General features: G+C 41.5%; 1 protein-coding gene across 1 annotated transcript in view; it reads left to right on the plus strand.

Moving 5' to 3' along the window:
- adamts16 (ADAM metallopeptidase with thrombospondin type 1 motif, 16) overlaps window positions 1-24,867 on the plus strand; it is a gene marked incomplete at both ends in the record, with an annotated part of 47,735 nt that overhangs the window by 15,697 nt on the left and 7,171 nt on the right. The window contains 13 exons of the mRNA XM_079164106.1: window positions 1,191-1,274; window positions 2,191-2,350; window positions 4,135-4,240; window positions 4,576-4,713; window positions 7,988-8,141; window positions 11,163-11,258; window positions 14,093-14,241; window positions 15,554-15,726; window positions 15,883-16,013; window positions 16,366-16,489; window positions 16,663-16,907; window positions 17,097-17,232; window positions 18,763-18,889. Of these exons, the coding sequence (XP_079020232.1) occupies window positions 1,191-1,274; window positions 2,191-2,350; window positions 4,135-4,240; window positions 4,576-4,713; window positions 7,988-8,141; window positions 11,163-11,258; window positions 14,093-14,241; window positions 15,554-15,726; window positions 15,883-16,013; window positions 16,366-16,489; window positions 16,663-16,907; window positions 17,097-17,232; window positions 18,763-18,889 (1,823 nt within the window). The remainder of the gene's footprint in view (window positions 1-1,190; window positions 1,275-2,190; window positions 2,351-4,134; window positions 4,241-4,575; window positions 4,714-7,987; window positions 8,142-11,162; window positions 11,259-14,092; window positions 14,242-15,553; window positions 15,727-15,882; window positions 16,014-16,365; window positions 16,490-16,662; window positions 16,908-17,096; window positions 17,233-18,762; window positions 18,890-24,867) is intronic.

Consider the following 24,867-nt stretch of genomic DNA (forward strand, 5'->3'; position numbering starts at 1 on the left):
ACTGACAAATCCAAAGATAATCCGTCTATTTTGAAAACATAGTTCCCTCTTGTAGAAATCCAAGTTGGAGCAGTCACAGCCCGCCTCAGAGGAGTCACCTAAATGCAGTATGGAGTTTCACAAAAAACACCCAACCCCCTACCCGAGCTGCCAGCTCAAAAACCTCAAAAAGGTTATTTGATATTTGTCAAAAATTAAATCTGATATGCCGTTCCAGCATTTGCGTAGATTTATGTTGTCTTCGCGGCAAAGTGGAAAGACTTCAAAGGTGTTAATTACAAATTTAAAAAACACACTGCACATTATGTAGCACTAAACACTCAAGCTCTATGGAAACTGGTTCACTGAATCTGTTGAATTTTGCAAATCTGGAGCTCTGTCAAACAATGGTGTTCCAGGAGACCTTAGTTTAAGTAGTGGCTTTGATTGCCTCTTTGACCTCTGTATTTAGCTTGAATTTGGTAACAAACCACAGCCATGTGTCTTCAAATGAGTCAGTGCGGAGGAAGACCAAACATCAGGAACATAAGGAACGAATGAGAGTGTTCCTGAATGGGGGGGGCTGGCACCTGAGGTATTCAAAGGGCCCGAGAGAAAGACACAGCGAACAAGAGCAACAGATCAGAAGTCCACTTTCAAAGCCCAGTGTTATGATTGATGGTCATATATTCGTACTAGAAGCTGAATTGAGAACAGCAGTTGTGGCTGTCATACCTCAGCGATACTATCAAAAGGGGTTTCTTTGTTATTTCTACAGGAATTACACAGACCTCTCTATTGTCTACATGGCACAAGAACTTATAGATCCTGAGTATAACACTATCAAAATCAGGTCTTAATGTAGTTGGTACGCTTGACCCATAGCTGAATCTCATTGTGTCAGTCCAGATACCTTTTTGAAGAAGTGTTTTATTCTGAATCTTAATATTTTAATGACGAATCCTGCTTGTCTGAAGACAGAATACCTCCAATCCAATCCAAAGCTCTTTGAAAAGTCATGTTCAAAAGTCACATATGCTCACCTCCCCCACTCAACACTACATCAGGTTTAACTGGATAACAGTGCCTGTGTTTGATAAGACGCATTGACTGTCTCATAGCCAAAACTGATGAGGCAATTGTAGACAGATGAAATGCATTTTTGTAAACAATGGTGTTAAAATTCGATAATGTCTGTTTGTGTGCCCTAGGTCTCCAGTCTCTTCAAAGACGGTACAATAGGGGGGAACATCAACATAGTGATAGTTGGCCTTGTGCTTCTGGATGAAGAGCAGGTGAGCATCTCAAAGCATGTAAGCATTGTCAGGTGAAAACCCTAATATGTCCAAAAATCCAGCTATTAAAACAGCTACACTGTTACTGGTGGCTGAATTTTTGGTTTGTGTCGTTGAAGGTTTTGAAAATTCCTTTTAATTCATACTGTTAAAGGAACTTCAAGAGCACCAAGAATAGTGTGTGGGCTTCAGACCAAGGGAAAGCAAAAAAATGCCAAGAACAGATCATTTGTTTGTTTGTTTGTCTATATGCCTGAAGGCCCAGATCTCTTAGGTCTCCTGGGGTTGACAATTACAGTGGTTAATTATAGGGTGCACATTTCCTTGGATCTTTGCCAGATTTAGGAGGGAAATTATCTCAGAGTGCGGGAGAATGAAGGATACTTTGAGTGCACGAGAAAAAGAGGGAGAGGGAAACAGGTGGGGCACTGTCAGCGAAAAGAGTCAAGGAGGCAGAGGTGAACGGCTTCTGGTTTCCATCCACCTGTGATGTTAATAGATTTCAATCTTCCTTAAGAGGCAATTATCTGCAGGAAGCATGCCAAAAATGGCAAAAATGTCCCAGACGTTTGTCTTCCTAGTAGAAACACTTAAACGATCAGTGTGCCCTCTGACATCTTCATATTGCCTTTATCACATATGTCTAAAGATCTTGGTAATTGAATGTGAAGAACAGGCAAGGATCTGGTAAAAAGATTAGCGATACATGTATTTGCATTGCCTTCCGTTCTTCTGTTTATGTTATGAGGTGGTTTGATTAACATCTGTCAACACAGGGGGAAGGGGAAAGGTAATGTCATTCATTCGACCAACTGTTTTACCATTTAAATCCATAACACTTTGAGCTCACAGCTTACCTTCCATAAAGACAACGTTGTCTCTATTTCTGCCTCCTTTTATCTGCTTTATCTCACAGGATGGCTTGGTGATCAACCACCATGCAGACCACACACTGAACAGCTTCTGCCACTGGCAGTCCACTCTTGGAGGCAGAGAGGGCAGACACCACGACCACGCCATCCTCCTCACAGGACTTGACATCTGCTCTTGGAAGAATGAACCCTGTGACACTCTTGGTAGGCTACATCCTCAACATTAATATCAGTTACAAAATTCCTGAAAGTGTAATTTAAACAATGTAAATACCCCTAAAAAAAAAAGCAAGGACAAGAAGAAAACGCTGAATCAAATGGTAAAATAATGACAAGTAAGAAAGTGTTTTTCGACACACTCAAGCCACCTGTCTTAAGTCACATAAATACCATCTGTCCATATTTTGTTGTTTGTTGTTTCTTGCTCTTGATAGAAAGATGGTATTCTCTCTTGCTGTCTTTCTCTGGGAAGGTGCCCCCGTCCTCTGTCACACGATGTGACCGAGGGTCATATCAGCCAAACCAGATGTTGAAAAAATCGACAGCTTTCTTTTTAGATCTTTTTAGCTCCACAGTATTACACACTGTATATAATGTACAAATAGTATAAGTTTAACAGCAGATACCAATTAAAATGATTACTATTAGCATAAAAAGCATTATCAAAATCAAAACATACATTGCTGTATTAATGCAGGTGCAACATCAGAAGAATATAAGAAAATTGCACGTACTAATCATGTTTTCACTGAATTCACAGAGCATTCAGAACGTGCTTTTTAGCTATTATCTGTACAGACCAAGCTTACTTTAAACACACTCACACAGTGAGCGTAAGTGTAAACCATCTAACTAACTAACAACAGCTTGTTTGTGGTAATGACACATTGTTGTCTTCCCCACGGTGAGAAAAGAATTCTCTGTCCCAGAGTCATACTCAAACACACACACACACACACACACACACACACACACCTATACAAGAAAACACACATTCCCTTCAAACCCCAGAGTTAAGTTTTGACTTCAAAGTGTTGAGGCTAGCATTAGCCCTAATCATTGCTATGAAAGCCCAGTTCAAAGGTCTGTGTGTGTCTCTGGGTTAAAGGAGTTATTTCTAACTAATTTCCCAAAGGTGCAAGGCAAAATGACCATTAGAGCTACCGGTCAGTATATAACACAGTTTATTTGCATTATTGTTACAGCCCTATCTCTCAATCTTGTCCTCCATATTTCAATACCAGTATATAATATCAATGATCTACCTCTTTCCTGACACAAAAAGGGAACTAAATGGTAGTTCTCACCGTCAATCTGTCTGCTTGTGGTTAATACCATTATTCACATTAGCAATGTACATGAGAACATTACTTTTGGGGTTTTGTGCTCTATGGCGAATGACTTAGAGCCGTAAAATAACAAAACACCAGGCTAAATTCTCCCTGAGACACCGAGACAAAAACATTAAGAGAGGCCCCCATGGGTATTATCCTTTTTGATTCAAAGCCAGGGGGGCCGTGTGTGTGTGTGTGTGTAGGTGTGTGTGTGTGTGTGTGTCTGTGTGACCGAAGGAGAATGGATAGAGGGAGGCATAAAGGGAGCTGAATAGTAAAAGGGAGTTTAATAAAGAATGAGAGATGTGAGAAAGAAGTGAAGACAGATAAAGAATGTTTTAAAGTGACGTGAAAGGTAGCAGGGGATCTAGGAATGTTTCCATGGAGTCCCATATTTTAACATGTGGAAGGGTTTTTACCCAGTTCTGGTGTGTTTGATATTTTGTATTCATGCAGTGTGAGACTGGGGTGAGTTTTGTGCTTCCCCCGTTAAAAAGTTCACTTTTTGTTGAGTAGGAGTAAACACAGCTTGACAGTGGTTATTATAATCAATCAATTACAGTTTATGTTGGAATGGAGTGAGTTGCCATTGATGAAATAATTGAAGTGTGATGTAAAATTTGTGAAATTATATCACATATCATATTTTTGCAGGTTTTGCTCCAATTAGTGGGATGTGCAGCAAGTACCGGAGCTGCACCATTAATGAGGACACAGGCCTGGGTCTGGCATTCACTATCGCGCATGAATCCGGACACAAGTAAGGACTTCCATCCTTTTCATTAGTGCATGACGACAAAAAAGAAAGTGCTACAAAAAATGATGTCTGGTGGTGGAGTTAAGGTGTCAACCATGATCACAATGTCCAGCCATGGGCTTTTTCTTGCATTGCTGTCTCTTTTTTTTTTAATTCATGTGCAAAAAAAAATCCCCATAGTAATGCACTGTCGTGGTTTTTGTTTAGCTCAAACATTTACATGGTACGGTCACCTGTCTTCTACTGTTACTGTTAAATGAAATCATATTAACCCATTCTTATGGAGCACTGTCGTCTTAACTTGTAAATACTTTTTGTATTTTATGTACACTCCTTAGTTTTGGAATGGTCCATGATGGTGAAGGGAACGTTTGTAAGAAGTCAGAAGGCAACATCATGTCTCCCACATTAGCGGGTCACAATGGTATCTTCTCCTGGTCTGACTGCAGCCGCCAGTACCTCAGCCGCTTCCTCAAGTAAGCAGACATATTTCCTGTTACTGCTATGGTTTTGTTGTTTTGCTGACACGATGTTAAAATAATTGATTTAAGTAGCACTTATTCTTAAAAAGTGACATTTATGGATATGACCGCTTGAAGAGTCACATTAAGTCTTCACAACAGAAGAGCTCAATCACATCCATATGGCACATTGATAAAGATGAATGAGTAAATCCTCATGCCAGCCTTTGTTAAGTGCTCATGCAACGCAGACACAAAGCACTGTGTTAGTTTATTAAACAGACTTAATGAAGCAAGGGGCCCACTGGTAATAGCCATTTTGAACATGCATTGTGTTTTTACTATTCCACACGTGTTATTGATGGAAAAAACATGTCAGCAGCAGATATATCACTTACAAATGCTGCTCTGATCCAAAGAGTGCCAAGTGAAAAACTGCACCTATGTTATAACTATTATGGGACTTGATTTTGCAAAAAACAAGGACCAACAGGCCTACTGTCTGCACCGTGCGTGTGTGGGAGGCTGGAATATATAGCTGGCATAGCAACTAAGTGATATATGGTGCTGCTATTCTCCTGTAAGTGTTGTTTTACAGACTGCATACTATTACCTGTAAACGTATGTGTGGGGGAAAGTGTGCGAGGGGGGAAAGTTATGTGTGTGTTTGTGCAATAACTGCATTTCCATGCATACAGCGTGCTCATCCATGTAAGGAAAACAAGCATCACGGACATAGCGTCCATGTGTCTGGCTGTGTTTCTATGTGTCTGTGCATGTGTGTGTGTGTGTGCTTGAAACAAGATAGCTCAAAGCCAGTGCCCGCCACTAAATTTACCAGTGTGTTAACTGAACTGTCAGGTCTCCCCTCTCAGAGTGGTGGAGACAGACAGTGTATTTCCTCGCTGAGTTATTAGAGCTGTGGTGACCTCACCCTTGTTAGGCCTGTCAGCCTTATATTAAACTCCCGTCATCCCCTGAGGCCACGTGGAGGGAATCTCTTCACCACTGAAACAACCAGGGGTCGTCTTCCTGTACAACCACTTCATGATAAAAATGCTGAAATGCTGTACGTTTTCCCAATTGCAAACAACAGAGGGTTATGATATTTACATGTTTTGGGCTAAATGTTTCTCATTGAGTTAACTGAGACTGCTAAATGTCTCTACCTTCATCTGTTACGGAGGGGGAGTTTACATCACACTCGCTCTAAATCTGCCTCCCCTCAGTCTGCACCAACACTGTATGTATGGGCAGATGCTTTATCTGACCTCTTTGTCATGCTCTAAAATGGATGGACAACTTTCATGGCAGGGGAAGCAAAATCCCCTTCAAAGCCACTTGAAGTTCTTTTGTGAGCATTGGTGAAACCCATTAGAAAGCCAGTGATACATGAAAGTTACAAGATTCTCTTGAGATCCCATTTCTTTTCCCAGGGTCAGACATGCTGCAAATGACACAGTTCGGCCCATTTGTTGCATTATAGCCAACATCTGAGGTGACGTATGTAAGTCTCTTGTAGAAGCTTTTTGTCTTGTGCCGTTTTATTCGATTGATTGCCAAGATAAGATCAACACCATTCTCAAGTCCGTACGATGAGTACGCAGCTGGACCCAGCAGATGATAAGTTTAGCTCAGCATGATGACTGGACACAGAAAGCTTGGCAATGTACAACGGAAGGAAAATCTGTGTTAACCAGTGACTTCTAAAGCTAACAGATTAACACGTATATCTCGCTTCTGCACAAAATCTGTATGAAGTGTAACAACAACAATTTGCTGTTTTATGAGGGGCTCTGTGCCGGACTATTTCTTGGCGTCAACCAGTAACTTCCTTCTTAACTTTACACTTCAAACGAGAAACAGCGTGTTGATCAGTGCGCTTTAGAGGTGCTGATGGGCGGATTGTGTTACCTTTGGACAGAGCCAGGCTAGCTGTCCCCCCGCTATCTTTTTGCAAAGCTAAGTCAACCGGCTGCTAAGTGTTTTCCTTTAGGTGATAATTCACCTGTGACCACTGATCCTTTTGCCAGTCTTGTAATTGGCCTTATGTCATTAAGACTTTTCCCCTTCCCACATAACATCATTTTGCTGTCTTCATGTTTGATATAGCAACAAACCATGATTTTGGAAGAAATGAGTCAGGAGATCTGCAGGGAATCCTAGAAAAGAGCAGTGCTTTTCTCCTTTTTTTTCTTTTTCTTTTCATCTTTTATTTTCATCCCCAGCTGATGATAATCTCATGGCGTTCAGTGTTTACAGCCTCAAAACATTTCATCTGAAGGCTCTCACGGTCTCATTAGTGAATATTAAAAGCTATAAAAGCTAAAGTGCGTCTGTTACGTTGGCCTTGTAATTTCATGTGAGACTGACCGCCTGAGTGCAGGCGTGCTTGTCCACAGGCCTTACTTGTGCTGCTGCTGAAGCGTGTTCACTGTAAATGTAATGTGTTTTTCAGAAACCTTACTATGTGACAAATGTTGAAAATCAGAATGTTGCACTTGCAGAAGAGTCATTGTTCTCTGTCGACACAAAGGACCCATAAAGCGATGGAAGATCTCCCTCTCACACACAAACACACACACACACACACACACAGACGCACAGACACACTCTGCTAAAGCAATCATGACCACTCACTAGCACGATGAACCTTTCCAACACATTTTGCCTTTTCATGCTCGTTCCACCATATTGTTGTATTATATTCCCCTGACTGCAGTGTATAAGCAGTAAAAGATCTCTGTATAGTAACCAGTGCTATCAGTTAACATTGGAAACCCCCCGCTGGTGTTAGGATATAAGCGATATGGGCAAGTGTTTTATATGTCCATCATGATGGAGCCCCTGATGCATTAAAACCAGTACTCTTAGGGTTTGAGTTTGGCAGCATTGTTATGTTACCACAGCAACACTTTACAGCACTCTCCAAAGTCAGAAGCAGTGGAGCATCATGGACTGGTGCTCCCCATTTCGGAATTTCTGTGTGCACAGCATGGAGCCTTATTTACATTTATAAAGTACTAAATCACATGTCTGTTTGACTGTTTGCATGTCTGCATACATGTTGTTTATCACCAGTTGTTTAAAGATTAATGATAAATTCTGCTTTCTTTTACGGTCCTCCGCTGACCTATTCACCTCCACTCGCCTTGCTGCTCTGCTCCTCTTCTATCACTTTTGTTGACCTCTTTATTCTTCCTTGTCCTGTGTCCTCTATTTTCTTCGTATCTCTCCTTTCCTTTGACTACTTTTCCATTACTCCCTCTTTTATTCTCTTCTCCCCCAGTTCTGCCCAGGCCGTGTGCTTATCCGATGAACCCAGAGCGGTCAAGGAGTATCGGTACCCCGAGAAGCTGCCTGGCGAGCTGTACGATGCAGACACACAGTGTAAATGGCAATTTGGGGAGAAGGCCAAACTCTGCACCCTGGACTTTAAGAAGGTACAATTGATTTTGACACAATTATGCCACCCCATGCAAATTTAAAAACAAGCTTAAAATCCCATGCCATGCATGCTATAATTCTCTCTGGGGTTTTTTCAACACACACACACACACACTAAAACTTGAGTGCTCAATTACTTTAAAACAATGTGGTGGCAATTGTTCCCTAGGAAAAAAAACAGTGAGAGAGATTGAGAGCAGGATGGCGGGAATGAGGTCAAGGAAAAAAGGAAGAATGAAGGAAAGAGGAAGGAAAAGAGAAACTGATTAGGATTGAATTCCCGCATGTGCTCATACACACACAAGCATGCATACTGTACTCTCTCACATACGCAAAAAACAAAATAAACAGTGAGAGTTATAATTCTGCTCATGAAATGCTCACTGGGATGGATGACTAAATATACACTGGAGCGTTGCCAATGGGAATCTCTCCTTGTTGCTCTCCCATTGTCTCATTACTGCTGATGTTACTGTTTGAGAGATCCTGCCTCAGTCCAGATAGGGTTTAGATTACTTCAGTGCTTAATGGCGCCTTAAAGATGTTTTAAATTGTTGGTGGTCTTGCATGGATTGCTGATCTTCCTAGGAACAACAACGGTACCCCACCTGAACCCCACACGGTGCACCTGCCCTTCCAAAAGAAAAGGAGTCAATGGCTATTATTAGTTGTTGTTTTTGAGACAGTAGTTTCTTTTGCCGTTATTCTGACACAGCTCACTTTGTACTTTGCAGGTTAGTCCGGCCCTGCACACTGTGTGCATACGTGAACTGGCCACCATGTTTACCTCCAGGCAGATATAAATCTAAGGGGCGGTTCACAGTGTGGAAAGTACAAGTAATGTCGCTTTTATCCTTTTATCCAAAGCGTTCTAAAAGTTCAACTATTACTATACTATATCGTCGATCCAGGAAAAATAGGCTCTTGGGAACACTGTTGAGATGATGTCTCTTTCCTTCTGCACATCTACATTGACAACAATGGATTTGAGGGCTGCATGTGATTGGCCCCTTAAACTGAAAGACTATAGCAACATACAGTATGTCACAGCATTTCATCAAAGAAATTCAGGCCATGGTATACAATTGTTCTCCTGTGTGCAGCCCTTATGGTCATTTGTGTTGCCGTTGATTGGGATGAAGAGGACCTATCTCCCATCGAGGGATTTATTGCGTACTCCATGCTCCAATCCAGTTTATTTATTTATTTTGGCAATGATTCAACCAACATTGCACACACTGATCAACTTTTACATTACAGTCATTTAGCAGACGCTTTTATCCAAAGCAACTTACAATTGTACACACAGCTAGGGGAGCAATTTTTGGGGTTAAGTGTCCTGCTCAAGGACACATCGACATGCAACGAACGAAACCAAGGGTTCGAACCACCGATTCTCTGATAGAAGGACGGCCCTGCTATCCACTTAGCCACAGTCGCCATGGATGATGCCACACATGACTCCTGAATATGCGCAATGGGAAAACTACCATGTTCCACAGTACATTTTTTAGCCTAGAGCATTGTCTATGTGTAGCAAACATTCTTAAACGTTCTGACAGCTTGTGGTTAACATTGTTTGGAAACTGAATGGATTGTAATGAGTTGGGACATGGGACAGGACTGGCAAGTCCTTTATTGAAGAAGATGTTGGAAAAAGTTTGGGAAGGGGCTTTGAAATGCCTCAGAGATAATTTGCGAGGATACCCATTATATTAGCACATGGTTCCCTACTTAGCCCGCCCGTTTGAACATTGAAGCATCCATGCATCATTTCAACTGCAAGATATTTTAAAATTGCTCCCACATGGTTTTGTTTTTGGTCCTGCACTATTTGTTTTCATGCACCTGGTAGTGGCAAGGTGCACAGTCCCCAAGCAGCACTCATGCTCACTGTGTTCCAGACACTTGTTACTCATGAAAAAAATATGAAAATCGTCCTCAGTGGTGCAATTCATTGTGAAATGAATTCATATTTAATAAAACCTTTTGGCAGGCGATGTCAAGATAAGGTACCGCTGGAAGAGCCAAATGATACTCTCTATGGTGTGTGTGGTTAGATAGAGCTGGGTTACCCTCGCAAAAAGCAAAATAATAAGTGTAGGTGTTTTTCACCTTTTCTCTCTTCAACTCAGTTTCTGTCCCACTCTGTCCATCATCTCTCTCTGTCTTTTCCTTCCATCACTCACTCACACTTTTCCCTGCTTCTCTCTGCAATTTGTACTGCTACAAAAGGCCTGAGCAAGCAAAACAGCTGGACAAATCGGCCTTGGGATGAATTCCATGGTGGTTCTTGGCAGCAAAAAGCTGGGGCCAAGGTGCCTGTCAACATCTGCACTGAGTTGTCAAAATCTGATATAGTCATTCAGAAAGTAATAGAGTGGATATCTTAAAAAAGCAGCAGGCCATGTTTCTCAAGCAATGTGAACAGGGAAAGCACCCGGTGCTCCCATCTGAATCTTTCAGACCTCTGCTGAGAAACACAGCCATGAAGTTGTGTAAGTTTAAGTCAAATGTACCCATATACGTTACAATACACACATACTTGCATAGCATTATCTCTGTTCATATCCTTTATGGGTTCCACTTTTTCTGACCATAAGATGCACTGTATGTTAGGCAAAGAAAATGTATGAAATTACTACATCAGCTTTATCATTTCATTATTTTCTCATTTGGCTGGAGAAACAATGGATGTGCATGTTTTTCGTATAAACTGATGCAAGGTCTGTGGGATGATAAAATGTTGTTATCCTAGCTACTGCATAAAGCATAAATATTTTGGAGATACAAGCTTGCCAGAAGATCATTATTCAGACAATCTCTATTTCAGCAAGTTTCCATCAGCATGTTTTAATAGCTCTCTAGTGGCAATGAAAAAACAGCAATGTTAGCATTATTTATTGTCCTTCTCATCACTAGCTTTGTTTACAGCTGTTGTGAGATACTGATACTGAGCACGAGAACATTATAGCGCCGTGTAATTCACTCCCTGCCTTTCTCCCATGTTGTTCCAGGACATCTGCAAGGCTCTGTGGTGCCACCGTGTTGGGAGGAAGTGTGAGACCAAGTTCATGCCAGCTGCTGAAGGCTCTGCCTGCGGCCCTGATATGGTGACTTAACACGTGTATTTGTGTGTGTGTGAGGTGGAGGGGGCTGGCCGATGTGCTCACAAGCTTGGTCACCTCAAGAGTAGTATCACATGACTTGCATGGGAACCAATTCATTTCCATTGGACTTTTTTATCCATCGCCTTTGAGGCAATTCAAGTGTTCTTTCCAAAAGAACACTGCTAGCAGCTATAGCAGGAACATGCAGCTAAATCCTTCTTCAGAATGTGATTATTCATATCTTTGGTTTTTTAAAATGCATGCTCCATGCAGGGTGTAGAATTACTGTTTAATCATACCAACACTGAGATAAAGTGTTTCATTTTAGCCAAAGGAGACAAAATGATTTTGCAGTTGGTACGCCTGTTTTGTCAAATGAGGACAGCATGTGATTTACTTGACTGTCGCCAGCACACTGCTCCATGGCAACATCTTTCCAAATAAATCCACAAATGAAAGGCACCAAACAATAGCCTCTCACAAATTTGTTTGCAGTTTTGGTGAAAATGTGCTCAACAACACAATTCAAACAAGAACATTGGAAGTGACAGCTCTCAGATTCCCATGTCAATGGACTGAGCTGCACAAGACGGATGAAATAAGTGAATTCAATTTCAGAGTGGATTTTCCCTTTAAGGCATTGAGGGTTTTTTTCACTGTGCTGCTCAGTATAATCAGCTGTGTGGTATTTAGTTTAAGAGGGGTAGAGCTTGTAAAGAGATGTCTCACACACAGATGCACGCATAGATTCCTCCTCCATGGGATACCACTGACCTCTAAGTGAGTAAATCGCACTAGACAAAGAGCGATATTATCTTATATGGTGATCAGAGCGAAATTGATGGAGATACTATCATTGAAGTAAAATTTGTGGAGTGTTTTATGGTTATGTAGTGCAAATACTTCCACCCAGTTCGGCCATTTCAAAACAAAAGGCCTTGAACTGAGTGACACTGCACTTTGTTTAGGCGTCTTTTTACACACTAATGCCTTTGTCCCAGTGCAGACTAATAAATCAACTTTGAAGCAAAGAGTTTGGATTCACTTTGATTTGGGTTCACTTGAGTGCAGTCTCGGTAAAAATCTCTCTTTTTCATAGAGGTACCACACTCTCCCTTCATTATTTTACCTCAGGGAGCAGCTGCAATTGGTTTGTTGCTGACGTAGCAAAAAATATGCCATTGGGGCTTGGGCCAAAAAGCAATCTGTGCTCTTTATTTATTCTTTGTTTCATTTCTTACTTCTTTCAAGATGATTCTCCCCCAAGGCTCTCTCTCTCTCTTACCCTCTCTCCCCTGACAGCCCCTCATCCACATTCGCTTCTCAATATATTGAACTTGATGGTTTAATCCCGCCCTTTCCCTCCACGGGACAATTAACCGAACACAAACAATGACAGGCTCACTTAGGAATCCGTGGCACTCAGCCGCAGGGGGAAAACTGAGGGGAAATCAGCTGTTCTAGTTCTCGAGTCAAGGACCTCGAGATTAGTTGGAGGGGTGTGTGAGACTGTGTGTGTTCTAGTGTGCGTCTCGTGGCAGGCATGGACACACAATGGGAACAAGACCAGCTTAATATATGTCACCCAATCAATACTAATGCATGTGTTGTGTGTGCACAGTGTGTGTTTGCGCTTGCTTGAGATCACTCCAAGACGAGCAGTTGGTGACTGATGTCATCTTGACACACACTAATCCAGTTCAATCCTGTGCCAGCGAACAGCCACGTGACATAATGTTGCTTTAAGTCTAGATTCTCACTTTACATTTAGGGATTTTGAGTGAAAATGTAATTGGTTGGTTTGGCATCCAATAAACAACTTGAGCTTCATGTAGCACCTCCATCATCCCATGCAGTACACTCAGACAAACTGTATTTACATTACTTGCCATTTAGTTTAATATTCCTCTCCTGCCTTGCCTGGTTGCCTCATCGTGAAACACATTTTGCAGTGATCATGGGTGGAAAGCCACATGGTCAGTGTGACTGTTGTGCAGAGGAGTTATCTGAGGAGGTAATTGTGACCCCACTGACGCTCCTCTCTGTAGGGTAAAAAGAAGCAGCTGGTGACTTCATGTGAGCACCTGGCTCTCTGCCTCACCAAATTGGGAAAACATTGGCATATTCGTTTTCAAATGCATGGTAGAAACCTGCTGGTTCTGGTTTACTTCTTACAAGAATTATGTCGACGCCACAATTCACAAAAAGGCCAATACCCCACTTTAGTAGTTGATTTGCATTGTAAAGACATTAGATTATCTCTGTGCCTTGGCAGATATTTATTCTTTTGTTTTTGCATTAAAAATGTTTCAAAATATGTTTTTCAGCAGCACAGAAACATTATTATATTGATTTTTCAACCTGTTTCATGTTTTATTGTTTTTATTATTTTACTTTACAGTGTAGGGCAACATGAAATGCAAATATGACAGACTATTACTGTAAGAGAATACCCTTGTCGGGTATGAGACCAATTGTTCCACATTTCAGTTGAGTGTTGGGCTCAGCCCTGTTAATTCTAGCTGGTGAAAGCTTATTAAGGTAGAGGCTGTCCAAAAAGCAGCAGCACTGGAGTTTGACTGATAGATTGTGACTATGTAACCAGGACTGGTCCACAACATTTTTGACATCATTTAAACCTCAAAGCTATGGTTTACAGACATCTTCTACGGTTTGACAGACGGTCGTCATAAAGAAGATAAAGGGCAGGGTCCACTGGAAAGTCTGTATGTTTTTGACACTTTTATGACTCTTTGCTCTTGTGTGCCTCCCCTCTTCTGCCTCGGTGTCTCTGCCTCCCTCAGCTCCACTCATAATTCCTCTCTCTCATTCTCCAGTGGTGTCGTAGGGGCCAGTGTGTGAAGCAGGGCGACGAGGGCCCGAGGCCTCAGCATGGCCAGTGGTCAGAGTGGACGTCCTGGTCTGCCTGCTCGCGAAGCTGTGAGAGCGGAGTCACCTATCGAGAGCGCCAGTGCAACAACCCGAGGTAGAGATATACACAATAACAGGCCCGAAGAAAGAAGTACAGTAGCGCATGTTAGCAACAATTTAAATATTGTTGCAATCGTTTGAGAGGCTTTTGACATTTTGGGAAATGCTTTGCTTTCTTATCAAGATGTAGATAAGGAGATCGGTACTAGCTCAACTTTGCATGGTACTCCAAATAAAATCACAAATAGTTTATTTTTGAGCTTTGGGGGGGGCGGGAGGGAGCCAAGCAAGAAGTTTCCCCCAGTCTTTATGGAAAACTATAAGCTAACCACCTCCTGGCTCTAGTAATGGATCTTCTTTTATAACTCTCGAACGCAACAAAGTGAAAAAGTATTTCCCAAAATGTCTAAAAATGAATTTTATGAATCTGTCAACTCAGAGTGGATTTGTAAAGTACACCTTTCAAACTAATATATTGAAACTATGCAGTAGAAAAACTCAAAACAAGGGTAAAACCCACAGCTAAAGCTGACCGTTATTATGCTGTTGTTGTCTTCTTGCAAGAAACACATAAAAAATATCAACTTTGACCATTTCCTCATTTTCAGGACACACTGAAGATGTCTGTACTGTTTGTGATTGCAAGACTCAAGGCCAAGAGTATATTAAGACATGTGATTAATAGAGTGAGGATCACTCACATGGGTCTGTCGCTTCATCACTTATCTTTTCACTTAGTCTCTCTACTCATCAGTCACTCGGGATTATTTGCTCTGCCCGTCAGTAAAGGGGCCCTATGCCGGGGCCTCCTCTTTATCATGTCATGCCAAGATCCTGACAAGTGGTGGGTTAAATTAGAAAGAGGGTGTGGAGGAGAAAGAGAGGGAGATGGTGGTGGAGGGTAAGGAAGACAAAGACAGGAATGGGGAAAGAGATAAAGGTGGAGGGAGGGGGGGGGGGGGGGTGCTAGGAGAGATGACAGAGAAGGGATTAAAAAAGCAAAAGATGAAATGCAGAAATATTAAAGAAGAGAATCTGAGAGCGACCGAGATATAAGTGGGAATGTGATTAAAGGGCTTATAGAAGGTGTAATTGACCCGTGGAAGAGATTTTAAGGAACATAGCCTGGGGATATACAGTACACCTGTGTTTGGAGAACCCTTCACAAAGGCACACTCACACACAGCCGCATATACTGGCAAGCATGTGCACCTATTAGTCAGGACGGTACACAGAATTACGATTAAGAAGAAATGAGAAATGAGAAGAAATCAGGACGTTTCGAAGATATTCTAGTGAAATACTGAATATCAAATATACAGTGTTATGCAACAAATTAAGACATGTTTTTCAATCCCCCTTTGCAGACCTGCATATGGAGGGAAGTTCTGTGAGGGCTCCTTCAGGTCGTACAAACTTTGCAACACGGAGGATTGTCCCCCCAACACCGCTGAGTACAGAGCGCAGCAGTGTGCCGAGTTCAACGGCAAACAGTTCAGAGGATGGTACTACAGCTGGAGGCCGTACACCAGAGTGGATGGTGAGACAACTGTCCCTCACCTATTCATTTTCAAAATATACCATTTGAAAATGGTAGAAAATACATTTTGGGAAAGGCTTTCACCAACGAGCCATATCATGTTTGTAAACTATTTGCTTTTACTGTGGCTCATGTGGTTTCCCTCTTTCCTCCCAGATCAAGATGTATGTAAACTGTACTGCTTCGCTGAGGGCTATGATTTCTTCTTTGCCCTGGCCAGCAAAGTTAAGGATGGGACACTCTGCTCACAGGACAGCTCTAATGTCTGTATTGACGGACTGTGTGAGGTAATACTTCTAAATGTCAAGCAGTGAGACGGTAACACGGTTTGACTGAAGAATGATTTCAAAGCGTTTGGAGTTAGTGCTCGATTCCTTTTTTGAAGGTGATATCATATTTGAAGTCTTTGAAGTTGAGTGTGGATTTAGCACCAGGAGAACATCAAAAGACACCCTTGTTGTGCTGTTTCACAACTACTTTAATAAATGTCATGAAAAAGAAAACGTTGACTTGTCACCACATAAAGGACAGGCTAAACGATGGTTGTTTTCGACTGATGTAATTCATTTTGCATTATGTTGCATGTTATGTGTAAAATCCACATTCTTCGTCTAAATCAGTGACGTTTTTCTCCCACAGAAAGTGGGCTGTGACCGTGTTTTGGGCTCCACGGCTGTGCCCGATGCTTGCGGAGTGTGTAACGGAGACAACTCCACCTGCAAGATCTACAAAGGACAGTACACCAAGCAGTATTATACCAACCGTAAGTCAACAGAGGTTAAATTCTTCACCTCATTGGCTTTTGGGGATTTCACTTTAGACATTTTAAAAGCTAATTATTTGTTTCCTTATCCCGACTGAATTTGTATTGCCTTTTACAGCTTATACACAGCTGCAATATGTGCGTGTTGCTTAATATTTTGTTCTCTTTCTCAGAGTACTCTGGGGTGGTAACAATCCCAGCAGGAGCTCGGAGCATCCGTGTGATGGAACTGAATACGTCCAGCTCCTACCTGGCTGTCAGGGACACCCAGAGACGCTACTACCTCAACGGGCACTGGACTGTGGACTGGCCAGGCCGACACCCCATCGCTGGAGCTATTTTTGAGTACAAGAGACCCTACAACAGACCAGAGAGCCTCATATCAACTGGCCCCACTAATGAGACACTAGTCATAGAGGTAAAGGATCCCTGGACACAGAAAGATGTGATACATTTAATATATACATTTATGCAACTTGTGCAACTAGGTGTCTTTCATTCCTGTGACATACTTTCTTTACTTCCCATTATTACGTAGGTCTATATAATTGTGCTACTTTTTGTTGTCCTTTGTCTCATGGCTCTTACCACATTCTCTCCCCTGTAGATATTGTTGCAGGGCAGGAACCCAGGTGTACGTTGGGAATACACTCTGAAGAAAGCGGATGAGAAAAGGAACCACATCAAACACAACTATACATGGGCCATCATACGCTCCCAATGCTCAGCTACTTGTGCCGGAGGTAAGTGTAAGCATGAATGACAAAAATATTTTTTATTGCATTGTTAAATCACACAGAAATTAAGGTTAATAAGTGTTTTTCTCAACCGCAATGATAGATGTGTTTAGAGTGTGGTATGGTCCTTTTCATCACCCTCGTCAATCAAATATGTTCTTCTGCTTGTTAGAAAATAAACAATACTTTTGTGTGTTTTTTTTATGTTGATGTAATTCTAAACTTATTTTAAAAAGTCTATTATATGGATGAAAAAGAACAGATCACCTTCAGATCCTCAATCTTGACCATCATCTAAAGCTCAGTCTGACCTCTCTGATCTTTGCTAAAGCTTTTAGCTGCAGGTTAAATGGAGAGGGGAGTGTTCCCATCATTAGTAGCTCTTGTTTGGGACTGGTGGGACCTCTTCTTGTTCTATTTGAGACCTGCTATTACATACACACACACAAACACACACACACATGCACACACACAGATACGCTAAAGGAAACAAGCACACACATGCATGACTTTGACCAGTGGCCTTTGTCCCACCTGAGGCCTAGTATTAAACGAGCACACACGAGAGTGTGTGTGAGTGCTTGTGTGTGTTTACATGTTGCTTTTTGTGAGTGCTTGTATGTGCACGTGTGTGTGTGTGTGTGTGTGTGTGTGCATGTGTGTGTGTGTGTGTGTGTGTGTGTGTGTGCACTTAAGTGTGAACAAAGCGCCCAGTGTAGAGTTCCTATTGATTGACACTGCAGGTTAAAGTTCCCCACCCTGGTCTGTTGCGGTCCACCCTAACCACCTCCGCCTCTTTGTGTCCTGATTGTAGGCCATGATGGGTTGGGGGTCGTTTGCTTTATTAAAGAGTGTGACTGACTAACTGACCCGAATGAGTTAGGATGTGCAGATTGACCATGCCCATGGCCAAATACCAACCAGCCGATCTGTAAAGCTCGGATTCATGTTTCTCATAAATCAAATCAGATCGACATTTGTACCAAAGTCAGGGTATTTGTTTATTTATTTAGTTTCAAGAAAGAATTGTTTTTTTTTCAAATGTTTCAGAGACAGAAAGTTCCTTTGCACATCACACATGCAGAAGGAGGTGTGCTGAAAAGACACACATGTTGAGATATCCATCAACATTCCTTTAACTACCTAGAATATATTTCAAGGTAAAATGCTGTAACTTTATTAAACAGGTTTCACATATTGCAGGTATATTATGTGCAAACATTTGATAGCATCTTGACAAGTAGCTTGACACACAAAGACTCACGCAACAATGCTGTTTTGTTCCAAATAACCTTTTTGTCAAACTGCTCTTTCCAAGGGTAAGAATGAGCCATCTAGCTCAATAACACTGATGTTTTAATACAACAGTGCCAATAATCTATAATACCCATCAATGTAAATATGAGCCTGAAGTTTTGTTTTACTCTTATCTCATAGTAGCCAAGTGGCAGACGGAATAGAGTGTCAGTCAAAATGAAAATGATATTCTCCTTTTACGATGATGTGCCTGAAATTATTTAAAAATCACCCATACAGGTCAGATGAACACCAAGTCGGCATGCTACAAAGACTTGAGAGTGCAAGTGAATACATCCTACTGCAATCCCAGATCAAGACCAGCTACTGGACCGATGCCCTGCAACACCCAACCATGTGCCGCCAGGTCAGACCCTCTGCTCTGTCACATGTATGTTGTGTGTGCTAGCCATAGTGGTGATGGTTAGTGATACAAATAAATCTACTCTGCGACAGTAGTGTTGTTTTCATGGAATTAAAGGGTTCTCCATTGTGATTGGTTCTGTTTTAGCCATGCTAGCGTGATGGCTCTATGAATGGCCACCACTGTGGTCCAGACTGAAATAGCTAAACAGCTATTAAATGGATTTGCCATAACATTTTGTTCAGACATTCATGGTCTCCAGAAGATGAATCCTATAACTTTAATGATTCCCTGACTTTTCTACTAGGGACACCATGAGGTTGACATTTTGGTGAACTATCTTAGCAACTATTGGATGGATTGCCATGAAATTTGAAACAAACATTTATGTCCTCCTCAGGATAATCTGTAATCACTTTGGTGATTGTTACAGTCTTCATCCAGTCATCATTAGGTCAACATGAAAAGAAAACTAATTTGTCCAGTTCTTTGGATTATACCTGCCTCAACTGTGTGTGTTCCTGCTAACATGCTAAACAGAGGTTGTGAACATGGTACACATTATACCTGCTCAAAATAAGCATGTAAGCATTGTCATTGTGAGTATGTTAACATGCTGCCATTAGCATTAAACTCAAGAATCGCTGGGCCAAAGTACAGCCTCACAGAGCCGCTATAGCATGGCTGTAGACTCTTGTTGTTCAGATTAGAGTTTATGTAACACTACTCATTCAACCCATTCCTGAGTAATGTCAATGGCAATCCGTGGCCTCAACTGTATATGAGTGACCTCATCAATATATCTATTGTCTGTCTCTCTGTGGACATCATTAGAAAATGGTATTCGAATGGTGCAGACATTTCCTCATATTTTCCTCATACATGCTTTTGGATGGAAAAATACAGAATAGTTGGCCCATCCAGACTTCTAGACTTTGGGGTATGTCAATGATTCAATTGTTAAATTGGCGTAGCCTGTAAGGGCTATTTTGTGGACTGTATAGCTATGTGACAGCTTGACATTCTGTGCATGCATGTTCATGTTTGGAACTTGAGGAGGCAGCTTTAGGAGCCACCAGCCAAATAGGTTGATACAGTTGTCAAGCTCACGTTTGTGAAGAGATTTTCTTGTGGACTGTATTTTAGGTTTTCTCTTTACTTAGTCTTAATATCCTTTTAGTCTGTGTCTTTTCTTTCTGCATCTCTCATCCTACTTCACCATTTGAGGCTTTCGTCCTTTGTCTTCCTACCTTCTGTCCTTTTCACCTTCCTCCTCGCTCACTCCTCCTGACCGACATGTGTTATTGGTCTACAACACCTACACATCTGTTCTGTAATTTCTTGACATGCGTGTGTTAAAATGAGCTGTTTATTGGTTGAGTCAACTCTTCCAAACTTCCCACACCATCTCCTCACAATAGAGCGAATGAGGGGTGTCAGGCAGCGTTGGCTGTCTCCTCCACCCGTTCCCAGCCCAGTAGAGCACCTGTTCTATGATGATGACAATTTCCTCTCATGTCATGAAAAAATAACTTGCATTTTGGCTTCAACATGTGTGAGAGACACGGGGAAAAGGGAGAAGTTTCACTGGATATTCTCTTTGTGTCTTCATCCAGTTCAGCATGATACCTCACCAACTGTCAGGAACGGTTAGCTTCTGTGTTTGTGTAACTCAGCAGGCCAAGGACTTGTACACCTTTTCACATGTAGCATCACTGTGGGACCCAAGCTCATAACACAATTGCCAGTTATCTGGCCCCATATACACCCACCAGAGACATCACTTTTGAACGTAGTTTAAGAAGCAGTGCTTTATGCAAAATGAACTGCTTCACTGAAGTGATGGGGCATGTTGGTTCCTCCAAACCCTGGTGATCCTCGTCATTTTCTTCCCGCAAGAGAGCACCAGAAACCAGATAGATTTGCAGTTGGGAGCCAAAGTAGGAAGCGTTATTATATTTTGAGGTTCCCATCCAAGATGTTGTGGCCAAGAGGGCTTTTCTCGCATTTGTAAAATGTCACTGCTGTCGCTCAGAGGGGCACTAACACATTTTCCATGATGTCTGATGATACCAGACGGAGAGAGAGAGTTTGAACACTATTGTGGTTTCAGGGTGAGGTTCTGTGGGATCTTGGCTCAGCGTAGTTGGTTCGATCACTGTCTATTCCCCTGACACACAGAGCCAAGGCAGAGGATCAAAGATCAGTCAACGTGGTCCGATGCTGCGGACATCATAGGGAGTGGCGCGTCCGTTGACAGGCAGGACATGTATGAACACAGACACACATTAATAAGACACACACTGGGGAAATGTCCCTCCCTTGTCTGTGCTGCTCTGGACAGTGTCACGAAGGATACAGCCTTGACCAGGAAACAATTCAGTGAAAGACGCTCTTGGGATAACATTGGTGTTAAAGAGGAGATTTTGTTGATTTTTTTTTTTTTAAGTCAAGTAACGCTGTGTTAGGTTTCTATTGCAGCTTACGTTAGAGGAGACAAACACATTCCGCTTTTTGTTTTGAAGAGGCTCGAAAAAGACACCAACCTCCTAGTTACAGTTGCTAAGTTATAATTGGACAATGTTCGGGAGGGGCAAATAGTCAATTATTCTGCACTTTGTTACCTAATTACCTAATGGCTTATAACATCCGTCGCTGTCCGCAATTATTAGCCAAAGGAACAAACATAGTGGTGTGTAGAGCCTCTATCAGGACTACCACTACACAGATAGAGGAGAGTTACAGAGTATAGTAGATGCCTGTCTCCAATGGAATAACAAGAGCATTAATCTAGAGGCTTTTGACAGCTGCTGTTGAGGCGTCAATTCCTCTCTGCCTCTATTCTGAGTGTTCCCTCATACACTCTTCGCTATAGTCTGAAATATCAGCCAGATTCTTGCAAATGAAGTGGACACTGCTGACAAGTTGTGCTTTGATTTACAAGCAGAGAGTGGTTAGGCTGAGACGCTGACCTCATCTCGGTCAGTGTTGCATGTGGATGTCCAGAGAAATTCAGTTGTTGTGTGTCCAATTGCGACTTTGTCCCCTGCATGTTAAAACTGTTTAGTTATGTTGTGGCCGAGTCAAGCCTTTCAAAATATTTTAGAAGTCTCAATAGTTCTCGATATTAGAAGGCAAAGCCAGAGACAGCCACAATAAGGCCTTGTTTCAGCTTTGCCCCTAAACATTAGTGCCTATATTGTTGTGAGCTTCTTTTTATAACAGTGTTTGCTAAAGGCCTGAAATGTAATATGATATAGTTGTTTCCGATGCTTGAGTAGCAATGAGATACAAAATCACTGGACAGAAACAGATAAAGATGAAGAGCAAATAGCATCAAATGTTAAGTGTCAATAGATTCTTTGATGCAGGTTTTGTTGAGTTTGCACTACAGTTTGTGTCATGCATTTGAAGTGTATTACTCTGTTGTTGCTGCCAAAATGTTGCCAAGAGCAGATTGAGCAGAGCTGCTAAACACACACACACACACAAACACACACACACACACACACACACACACAAACACACACACAAGAAGAAGACAGGGCAGGGCAGGAGAAGAACAGTGGTGGTGTTTGGTTACTATGAAGTTCACTCACACCCAAAATCTCTCACCCTTTCATCAAGACTTCCAAGGAACATTTTTCTCTATTACACCCCACCCAATGAACACTGCAGTGCAAAGTCTAAAACTACAATACAACACATTACAGTAACAGCGGTGCACTCTTTGAAACCTCCCGTCTTCCGTATGAAGTCATCTCTTCCTTATTCTGCATTCCATCGGTGGTGTCCCGAAACCTGCTGAAAAAACACAGTATTTTACATGGCACCAATATTATATGATCAGCACTGAAATCATGGAATCCCAGTTATTGCCATCTATCTCATGTTTTATAGTAACTAACAGCTGCTCTAAAGGGGATTTCTTTCCTCTGTACATCAGTGTCGGTGCCTTATTTTTCCTTCTTGGTCATTTTGTGTCTGTCTCCGTTTTGGAGCAGGTATCCTAGGAAAATCCTGCGTGATGACGACAGAGCTGTCTCATATTCACTGACATAAAGTAGCGATCGTGTTGACAGAAAATAAAAAGAAGAGAAAAATATAAAAAAAAATATATATATATATAAATCATCAGAAAAGGAGATCATGTTTCTCCAGAGCTTAAGGTCAGACATTTTAAGTAATTGTAAATTGTAAATGGTTTTGGTTCATTTTGTCATCATGTGTACTAATGTGCAGTATGTTTTGCAGTCATTACTGCTTTGTTTTACTGTTATATTCAAGAAAAACAAACTGGTACTGTGAGCAGAGAGCACTTGTGCCAGTTTTACGGATTATTCCCACCCAGGCTAGAAATGTCTGCACTCATAGAGTTGTCAGGCACTTTGGATGAACGAGATCACCAAATGTTATGTTAGGATGGCTACCACTAAACTCCACCTACAGTTTAGGTTATTAACTATTGGGTTACCATGGATTCTTTTACAAAACAACACGATGGTTTAGTTGCTTTATAATGTAATGTATAAAGAAAACATGTTTTCACTTATAGGAAGCTTCAGACTGTCAACTGGGTCTTTTACAGTATGATAAAAGAATAACAGATTTAAGTAGCTTTTGTAAAAGAAGCCAAATGTAGAACAGAATGCGTAACTTTTCATGTCACCTCTTTACTCCACCTTTCTTTCAGCTCAAAAATAAACACACTTTCTGGTCAGGGTCTTTCTCTCTCTTCCAGTTTGAAAATCAAGCTATTCCCCCTCCTACAGGCCTGGAGAACTTCCGTTGTGTTGACTGGATATGCAGCGTTTTTCTGTTGCTTTTGATTGGTTTTGACCTTGCATCGTTTCTGTATGCTAGCTGTTAATGTATTTGTGTTGGCTTTCTGCGTCGCGTTTTTGCATTTGCAGCACGTTACCGTTTTGTTATTTGCTTTGGACATTCATATATGTTTTTTTAATTGGCTGTGTTCTGAAGCTGCAGGACGTTTCTCTGAGTGAAGATGTTTTAGGTCATTGTAGTGTGTTTGCCCTTGTCGGCCACCGTAAGAAAAGACCTTTGACATGGAAGAAAAGACAAACTAGTGATGCCCATCAAGCAACCATGGCAGTTAAATCCAAATTATAAAGAAACTCTCAATAAATTGTCAGTAAAAACTTCCAAACTGACATTTTTCCCTTACTGTAAGCAACAGAAATCACTGAGAAACAGACATTTATCTTGGCTCTTGTTGTTACCAGATTCCCCAGTATTGTTATTTATTGACAATCAATTTACTCATTCTTTTCTACCTCCATAGGGGTCGTGACGGAAAAGGTTTTGGAACAAAAAGTTCAGTAAAAGATAATATTTCACCACAAAATGTAATATAGAGCTCATTTTATGCACTCTACAAATGTCAGTATATTGAAACAAGACTCACTGAATGGTCTTAACTAGGTTTGTCGATTATACAATCAGATAACACAAATGGAAATATAACTCTATACATATACGTATGTGAACCCAATGTATGTAGTGTATTATGTTTCTATGCCACGCTTACATTGGAAAATTGAATTACGCTCCTATTGGTAAATGGGTTATAGAGCAATCAGAAACAAAACATTTCAGGAGAGAAGAGGGCATCCATCAAGGAGAATATCGGGAAACTCGTGCTCACTGTGTTTGTGGGTTTATGCAGAGAGGCCAAACAATTAAAGCTTTATCTTCACATTTACAGTCACACTGTCATTATCTGGTAGCCAGGGACCGTGACTGTTTCCCTTCCATATGTTTCAGTCAGTACTTAACTGCTTACTCATCTCTCAAGATGCTGTAGGTGCAACAGATGCTTCATTTCCTCTCAACCGCGACAAACACACACCAATTGTCTCCGTCCTTTTACCCCCCTCAGTTTCTGTCTATCCCACTGTCTGACTCTGTCTCCCTCTGTCTCTCTTTCACATACAGAGGCATAGGTGAAGCCTTTGAGGTCA

This window comes from Pholis gunnellus (assembly GCF_910591455.1).
Source record: "Pholis gunnellus genome assembly, chromosome: 8".
NCBI lineage: Eukaryota > Metazoa > Chordata > Actinopteri > Perciformes > Pholidae > Pholis > Pholis gunnellus.